This window comes from Nyctibius grandis, chromosome 6 (genome assembly GCF_013368605.1).
Source record: "Nyctibius grandis isolate bNycGra1 chromosome 6, bNycGra1.pri, whole genome shotgun sequence".
Classification (NCBI taxonomy): domain Eukaryota; kingdom Metazoa; phylum Chordata; class Aves; order Nyctibiiformes; family Nyctibiidae; genus Nyctibius; species Nyctibius grandis.
The window spans coordinates 28,238,229-28,247,650 of record NC_090663.1 but is presented as its reverse complement, the minus strand read 5'-3'; the positions used below and the strand labels follow the sequence as shown (position 1 = coordinate 28,247,650).

Below are 9,422 nucleotides of genomic sequence, written 5' to 3'. Positions count from 1 at the left end.
GATCAGAACCACTTTCACCAGCGCCCAGCTCAAGGAACTGGAGAGGGTGTTTGCAGAGACTCATTACCCTGATATATACACCCGGGAGGAACTGGCCCTCAAAATAGACCTCACCGAGGCGAGAGTGCAGGTATGTGTGGGATGAGGGTGATGGGGAGGGGGGGGCTGTGGTGGCGGAGGGTCCGCGCCGGGGGACGCACCGCTCCAGCGGGCACCGGCTCCGGGACGGTGGCGGGGGCCGGGGCGAGGGTCGCTCGGCGGGAGGCGGTGGCGGGGGTGCCGCCGCGCTGCCCGCCCCCTGCTCCCCCCCCAGGTCTGGTTCCAGAACCGCCGCGCCAAATTCCGCAAGCAGGAGCGGGCGGCGGCGGCGGCGGCGGCGGCCGCCAAGAACGGGGCGGCCGGCAAGAAGTCTGACGCCTCCCGCGACGACGAGAGCAAGGAGGCCAAGAGCACCGACCCCGACAGCACCGGCGGCCCCGGCCCCAACCCCAACCCCGCGCCCAGCTGCGGCGGAGGCGGTGGCGGCGGCCCCAGCCCGGCCGCCGGGCAGGGAGCGGCGGGGCCCGGCGGGCCGGTGGGGGAGCCGGGCAAGGGGGCGGCGGGGCCCGGCGGGCTGGCTGCGGCGGGGCCGGGGCAGGGCTGGGCGCCGGGGCCCGGGCCCATCACCTCCATCCCCGACTCGTTAGGTGGCCCCTTCGCCAGCGTCCTCTCCTCGCTGCAGCGGCCCGGCGGCACCAAAGGCAGCCTCGTCAAGAGCGGCATGTTCTGAGCGGCGGCGGCGGCGGCGGCGGCGGCCCCTCCCGCTCGTTAGTATCCGCCGCCCGCCCATAGCAATGACCAGGGGCCCGGGCTGCGCCGGGCTCCGCGGGGCAGGGACCCCGCGCCCCCACGGGGGGCCGCGCCCGGCTCCCCTCGCCCCCGGCCCGGCGGCGGGGCCGGCCCCGCAGCGCCTCCGCTGGGGCGGGGGAGGGGGGTGCGCGGCCGCGCAGGGGGCGCTGCGCGGGCGCGGAGGCGGTGGCGGCCCGCGGAGACTGTGCCCGCGGGCTGCCCGGCGGCGGGGGAGGGCGCCCCGCCCGCCCCTGGGGTTTTTTTTTAAGCTCCTTTTCACTGTCAGCCCGAGCGACAAAGTGTCTTCTCCGTGCCCCTCCTCCGCCACCCCCCCGCCGCCCCCCGGCCCCGCGCCCAGGGGCGTTTCTTACTCCGCCGTCCGGTGTCACTGTCCCTCGGTTGCGTCTTGGGTCTCTCTGTTGCCGCTGCCCCGCCGGGCTCGGCCCTGGTCCGGCGGCCGCCGCCGCTGCCTCCGCACCGCGGATCCGGCCCCTGCAGGGCCCGCGCCCCTCGCGGCGGACAGCTTGTATTTATTATTAATTATTAATTATTATTAATTATTATTAATTATTATTATTACACGGTCCACGCAGTTTTTAGGCATCTCCGTTAGGGTTTTCTAATTTTATTTTAAAAGGCACAAACTATAGCTCTTAGTTGAATGTTGACAGGTATGCTTTCTCTTTTCCCGTGTCTTTCTACAACTGTGCTCTGTGACTCACCTGTATAGTGTTAATATCAGTACAGACTTGTCTAGTTGACCGTATAAATAACGTTTTCCCTTCTCGTAGTCTCTATGGCGTGTCTTTATGGAGAAATAAGGTTCTCACGGGTTCGGTTCCCTTTGCGTTTAGAGAGACCAGGTTCAGGCAATGATATATATTTTTGTTATCGGTTGCATGTCTTCTCATTATTATTTTTTTTTCCCTACCTGTTGGAATATGTTTGTGAGCATAATCGTCATAAATTATGTTCAGGGTTTTCAGATTTATTTATATGTGGTTAAAATGAATGCTTCTATTTAAAAGGGGAAATATTTCTACATGTGCATATAGTTTTCCAAGAGTGTACCATTAATTGATTGTTGATAATAAAACCCAAAAGCAAATATAGCACCGTAGCTCTTCTGATTTCTTGTTAGGGCTTTATTTGGGGCGGGGGAGGGGCTCGTTTTTTTTTTTGTGACAAAGATTGAAGGGGCACATCGCAGAGCCTGGACTGAGTCATCAAAAGGAGATGGGCTCCGCAGCATTAGTTTTAATCTGCGTTAACATCAGGAAGACCATAACGGCGGGTCCCATCATTACTGCCTAATTGTGCCGTAATTAATTATTTCCAAACAGGCTGATTGAGGCGGGGGGGAGGGCGGAAGATGCGTCAGATCTGACCTTTTGTCGCTACCTCGAAAATTGGAGATGGCCAATATTAAGTGATTAAAAGAGAAAAAAAAAAGGTATAAACTACAGGTCTGGCTTGTCAGCGGCTAAAGTATCCCGCAGGCCGACTGAGAGCTCTCGCCAGCCGTTATACCAACACGTGGAAGGTAAAATCGCCTTTTAGTCGCAGCTTTCCGCAAACGGTTCTTCTGCTTCAACCCTCTGTTCATACCGCAGGGAGAGGGGCCGTCCGCGGCGACTAACGCGGCCACGGGCTCTGTTCCCACCCGGGCCAGGAGTCCACCAGCGGCCTCTCACCCGGGCACCCGCTTTGCTCTCACCGCCCGGCAGCGGGAGGCCGAGGTAGCGCCCAGCCGCTGCCGCAGCCCCGGCGACGCGGCCCCGACGGCTCCGGGGGGAGCGGGCAGCGGGGCCGGCGTGCCAGACTCCCGCAGGGCACGGGCTAGCAGCAAAAAGCCGACCCCACCAAGAAGACCCGCCATCCAGATCCACCAAAACCCCACGGGCAGGGGCGGGCCTCCGCCCCCGAGAAGAGCCGGGGGGGGTGCCGGGGCTGCAGCGCACCCCGGTGCCACCTCCCGGGGCTGCCCCTGCGGCCGGGGCACTTGTGGGTTAGCTGCAGGGACGCCGGGGTGATGAACTCTCGCTGACTCTGGCAGAGTCAGTGGAAAAAAAAATTAAAAACAAAAAGACTGTTTGGGCGTCTGGCTGAGAAGCAAATAAGGCAAAAGCGTCCCTCTGCGCAGCTGGGGTGCTGGGGGAGAGGGTGCCAGAGCCGAGAGCACAATTAAAAGAGCCAGGAAAATTGAGACAAGTGCTGTGTTACTAATAAAATTAGTTCAATAATCAGTTTGCAAATGCTGCAATAAAATACGCAGTCTATTTCCTGGAGAAAAACCCCTGTATGTATTTCTTGAATATACATTTTGTTATAACATGGGTAGCTTTTGCCATTTTACTTTTTCTTCCAAAAGTAATTTCACAATCTAAGAATATCTTTGTTCAAAGGAAATGGACTGTCTCTAGGAATTAGCCAGCTGTGGACTGCAGTGCAGCTCTGCTAATGGTGATCAACGTGGAAAGATTTTCCCACTGGAGAAGCTGCAGTGCTCAGGTCCGTCTGCTTTACCATGGCTGAACTAATCCCTGAGCTCTTAGAGAAGGTGAGACCTGGATTACCAGTAAACAAGCCAGCCAGCCGAGGGTGATTTAAAGGTATGACTCCTGGTCAGGCCCGGCTGTGCGAAGATGTTCAGCTTCCATTTTGTGGCATGCAGTTGTGATTTGAAAACATTAAGAGACGACAACACTCCCTTGGGTATTTTTTTGCTAACAGTTCACTACTTTGTTAAAACTTTGGTTTTTATTTCTAACATGAAGGCTTCAGCTTCCAAGCAACGGACCTAGCTACATTTCTGCTAGATCTTTTCTCTCTCTTAATTTTACCACGCTCTAAACTGATTTGTATCTTGATCTGTCTTCTTCCTGATAAACTAAACAGACTGCGTCCTTTACATCTCTCATACTCCCTAAGGCTCAAACTTTTAAAATCTTTTCCAGAGCTAGAACCACTCTCTCCTGTTTCTGAAGATGCTTTGCAAAAGGAATAACAGGACAGTATCAAACACTGCAGTGTCTCTCTCACTAGTGGTTCATATAGAGCTAGGATCACCTCTCTGTTTCTGGTCACAATTTTCCACTTATGTATCCAAGCTTATAATTAGTCCTTTTTTGGAAACTCCTGTCACTTATTCCCTCTGACCAATAAATCCTTTCCCAAGCCGCTGCCTTCCATGTTCTGGTCACCCCCACAGCTCAGGGAACTGTGGGAGGCCTGAGGCACAGGGCACCCACTGTTTGTAAGGACCAGCGTGCCGGTGGCAGAGCAGTTGGAACGGTTAATTCATTAGCGTTCGTGATTGCTCAGTCAGGTAGAAATGGATGGTTTGAAAATAGATGAAGTTTATTTCTCTCATCTCTGCAAAGGCAGGATGTTGAAAAGGAGTGCTAATTAATAAGTAATCTACAGGATTGCTGCTGACCTTTACAAGCACAGAAGCTAGGAGGGCCACAGGGGACCCAGTGGGAGCCCAGGGAGGAAGATGATGTCAAATAGCTTCTTACCAGTGGTACCAGTGAAAGCTGAACAGGCAAGTTGCTCCATAACACCAAGAGATGCTCTGGGGTTCACAAGGCAAAGAGATCTGGGCAGAAGGACATAAGAAGTCAAAAGATGCTTCCGTAAAGAAATGAGGGTAAGGTTTGTTATTTTTCTTGCTTTTACCCCCTCATGTTGTTCAAATAAAGAGTAATTTGTTTTAGAATCCAACACAACTTCAATACGAACACCTGTTGTACCTTGAAGAGCTCAAAGGTAAATTCACATTGTGTATTTGAAGCAACTTGAGTGGTTAATTTTCTGCTCTTTTAAATGTCAAGACTTGGCATTCAGGTCTAGTGTCGAATTTGGCTCTGGGGTAGCTCTTGCACACACACTCTCACATTCTTCTCTCCAATACATGAACAGAAAAAGTAATTACTGATTGCAGCATGAATCTTTTGGATGGATGGGTGCATGACAATGCAAACATTAGTTTTGCTACTAAAGAATATGTAGCTAGCATACAGGAAAATTACACTTAATAAAAACAATCCTTTTCACTGAGAAGCGAGTGTGTCTAAATAGTTCAATCTTTACATCTGCACTTAATAAATTTATCAAACTATTATCAACCAGTGGGAAAAGGATGTGTCATGAAAAGTGGTTCATTAGAATATTTTCTAAAATCCTCTTTTCCTCTCACACCTTTTTTTTTTTTTTTTTTTGCCACTGTTGAAAGCGCTAATAGATGTACCTAGCAGGAGTCCCCTGAACCAGCCCAACTCCAGTCACGGCCAGCAGCTTACTGCTGTGGTCTGAAGTGTGAGCTCTTTCTGAAGGCAAAATCTGGGGTCTCTTCACATGGGAAGGATCCCCACTTTACAAGGGAGGAATGGGACATGAAGCTCACCAGTAGATCTTAGCAACTAAACTAGTACCTGGCTGTAGCTCTTTCTGCACATTTAGTGTGAATCATTAAGAGTCAAACATTAATCTGTAGACTACCCTCATCATCCATAAAGCAGAGCAGCACTATGAAGGCCATATTACAATGGAAGATGAAGCCTTCTGCTTCTGTCACCAGTTTCATTTGGTCTTTCACAAGTTGTCACATGACAACTGTTATGAAATAAACTGGTGACTTCATCCAGGGTGCTACTAAAATATCATAGAATCATAGAATCATTGAATCATTCAGGTTGGAAAGGACCTTTAAGATCATCTAGTCTAACTGTTAACCTAACACTACCAAGTCCACCACTAAACCATGTCCCTAAGCACCACATCTATACGTCTATCCAATACCTCCAGGGATGGTGACTCCACCACTTCCCTGGGCAGACTGTTCCACTGCTTGATAACCCTTTCCATGAAGATATTTTTCCTAATATCCGATCTAAACGTCCCCTGGCGCAACTTGAGGCCGTTCCTCCATTTGTGGGGAATTCATACAGAAACAGCTCAATAAACTTCAGCTGTGAAAATGAAGCTCATGCTGCCATTTCCTAGGTGGGAAATTTCCTTTGGAGAGATGAAATCACCTTTTGGGCTGATCCTTGTCATTATCATCATATCAACCAGATATTAAAATATTTGCACTTGAAAAGGAGTATTATTTCATGCTATTGTTGCAGGCTGAGGCTGTACTTCTTCCCATTCCTTTCTGAAAGAGAGGCAGTAAGGGAATGCCAATAACATCTCTTGCTATTTCAAACAGCTCAAAAGAATAATGTATAAAGTCTATCAACAGTATTAGATAAAAGTTCAAAGCAGTCTTGGGAAGTGTAAGTGAGAGAAGCCATGCCTTTCCAGGAGTCTGAAATCTAACAGCAGCATTAAGGCCTCTACTAACAGGTTTAACATATATATGGGGTCTTCAGAAGCATTAACTTCAGTATAATTTCACAGGAAGATGTTTATAGAAAATGAATCAACATATTAATTTCTGCTAAGGAGAAAATCTATCCAGGGAACACAGCACAAAGTTCATGAGTAGCTGTGGTTATTTGGTTAAGGAAGAGAAGTGACTGGAGACTGTGAAACCAGCGGCTAAGAAAATTGGTTATTTCACATGACCGTGGTGTTTGTGAAAGCTTGGGTTGCTCATTTCAGAGGCATGGGGCACCCAGAGCTCCCAGCTGGAGCTGTGGATACATGTCACCTTGAAAAGCCAATCCACTTCTTAAAACCTTCTCCTAAGAGCGTGCCCACAACAGTCCCTGCCCCAGGATATAGCCACATACACCCAGGCTCTCGGGGCTGTTAAAAACCCACCTATGTTTTGAAGAACAAATGGAGGCAGCTTACCTGTCTGTCCCAAGTCAGGCCATGAGCCAGGGGGTCCATGTAGCTCCAGCAGCTGCCAACGCTTTCCCAGCCCACTCCCTTCCCCCAGAGACAAGGGAGCCAAGCCTCAGAGAGCCATTGGCAACACCTAGAGGTTACTTTCTGGTGCTCATTTCCAAGCAGAACCAGGAATAACCTCTGCCCAGTGCTGCTCCACCTGCCTTTTTGTGGGTAACCATGAACATGCTGGATTGGGCTCAGCATTCGCCTGCCTTCTTGCTTTCCACTGGGATGCTCTGTGTAGCTTTCCACCTCTGTGGCCTCCTTGGGCTTGTAGGACTCTCTTACGGAGAACCAAGGCAAAGAGAAGACAATTTGGCTTCAGTGGGTCCTTGGTTGCTTCAACTCAGCTTTGTAGGCAGTACGGGCAAGCAGAGTTGCTACAAAGTGGAAGCTTTAATTCTCACTGAAGTTTATCCTTATGGTGTTAGTGGAGTTCAACGTGATGTACAGTTACACAGATATATTCCACAGGCTGTCACAAGCTGCAGGTTATTCTTACTTTTTCTTTTTTTTAACCCGAGGAGTCTGACATCGTAGTTAAAAATAATCTCCTTAAAGCAGTGCTGTCAGGACAACTCAAAAGCTCCTGGCCCTGTATTGATTTCTCAATATCAAACTTTCTAGAAACAGCTAGCAAAATATTCTTGCTGTATTATCTCTAAAAAGGTTACCAAAAGGGATGAGCTCTGAAAATAAGCAGTTCAGCAATCTCCATAGGTAAATACCACAAACAAAATGCCACCACATCTAGGATGCAAACATCCAAGGAAGCCCCTCTCACTTTAATTCCAAAGTTATGTGCTTTATTTACAAAGCATGTGTCTCTTCATTTTTAATAACAAAGCCTTCTTACATCTGGAAGAAAGGGCAGCAGTTAAAACCATATCTACTGCATATGCTTGTAACGCATTATGTGACAGCCTGTTTTAGAACAGTGATGCTTTAAACACACAGATCTAATTATCACTGGGAATACCTCTATGGAGACAAAAAGTTAGATAAACGTGGTGTGGGAGGTTTTGTCCTGCCGCAGGAAAAGAGGATGTGCTAGATGGACACCTAAGCCCTACTATCATGTTCAATTCCCACTGGAAACTGCAGTACTCCTAGAATAGTTCTGGGCTGATTCACTGACTGTCAAATCTGGTGGCATTCACAGAAAGGTGGCAAGAATAATCGAGGACATACATCATTCAAGAGAAGTGGAAAAGTTATTTGTATTAACAAGGGGGTTTGCTGTATTGTATAGGATTAGGTATATATGAATACTAAAATACTGACGAGACTGGAGAAGTTAAATTACACACTTTTGGTTTTTATCCATTTAATCTCACCTTTCCGTGACCGCATCACTCAAGCTTTCTCTTAATGTTAGGAGGAAAAAAAACAAACTTGGATAACATAGAACCGTGTGATCATTTGATTCCTGCCTTAGCAAGTCACAGAATCACAGAACAGAATCAACCAGGTTTGAAGAGACCTCTGGGATCATCAAGTCCAACCGTTGCCCATACACCACCCTGTCAACTAGACCATGGCACTAAGTGCCATGTCCAGTCTTTTCTTAAACACATCCAGAGATGGTGACTCCACCACCTCCCTGGGCAGCCCGTTCCAATGTCTAATAACCCTTTCTGAAAAGAAATTCTTCCTAATGTCCAACCTGAACCTCCCCTGGCAAGGTTGAGGCTGTGTCCTCTTGTCCTATTGCTAGTTGCCTGGGAGAAGAGGCCGACTCCCACTTCACTACAACCTCCCTTCAGGTAGTTGTAGACTGCAATAAGGTCACCTCTGAGCCTCCTCTTCTCCAGGCTAAACAGCCCCAGCTCCCTCAGCCGTTCCTCATAGGTCAGACCCTCCAGACCCTTCACCAGCTTGGTTGCCCTCCTCTGGACTCGCTTCAACACCTCAACATCTTTCTTGAAGTTCGGGGCCCAGAACTGGACACAGAAGTCTAGAACTAGTAAAGGGAGATACTTCCAATCACTAGGTAATCAAACTGAGACTCATCGCCACAAGATTTTATTGAGGTCAAGATTGCAACTAAATTCTGCATTAAAAGTAAGAATAAGTAAGTACAGTCTGCGTTGATAAAAGATTCTGAAAGATTTCTGATATAAACCCATCCATTTCAGGGTGCGAGCCAATCTTTACTTATTGAAGATGAGACCTTTAACAAATATTCCCTCCCCCCGAAGATTTCTTGTGTGTTCTTCTAAATCACCTGCTGCTGATCAGTTCCAGACATGGGTTTACAAACTGTAGATCACAAGTTTTAGGCTGTACACCACTCACTATTTTTCTATATTCTAATAGCAAATGAAAGCATGGCCTCCCAAATTTGCTTCATTTACATTTCTTCATTGTCCTTTTTGGTGGGTAACAGTCCCTGTTATATTCACAGGGTCAGCTCCAATCCTGGCCAAAGTACTTTTCAAGCTGAAGTCAAATACATCTGCAAAAGTGATTAATTTTTCCTATTATTACTGATTACTTTCATTGATCAATACTTTCACGGGTGCATACCACTAATACATTTAAATGTCAATGTGACAACAAATTATCCTTAATTATTTCCTTTCAAAGATCATGATTTTTTTTTTGATTGAGTTTTTGGGATATATACATAAACTTATGACCAGATTTGTCTTTAAAATCGTACAGAATAATCTGTACAAAACCTCATAAAATACTTTAGAAGTATTTTGCTTTTAAAGAATTTTTACAAAATATTTAAAAGTGTTAAA

General features: G+C 48.0%; 1 protein-coding gene across 1 annotated transcript in view; it reads left to right on the top strand.

Annotated features, from left to right (window-relative positions):
• The window catches only part of PHOX2B (paired like homeobox 2B), a 1,992-nt gene extending 1,223 nt beyond the window's left edge, over window positions 1-769 (top strand). The window contains exons 2-3 of the mRNA XM_068403976.1: window positions 1-130; window positions 314-769. The exon at window positions 1-130 is cut by the window's left edge and continues 58 nt beyond it. Of these exons, the coding sequence (XP_068260077.1) occupies window positions 1-130; window positions 314-769 (586 nt within the window). The remainder of the gene's footprint in view (window positions 131-313) is intronic.
• Window positions 770-9,422: the final 8,653 nt, after the last annotated feature.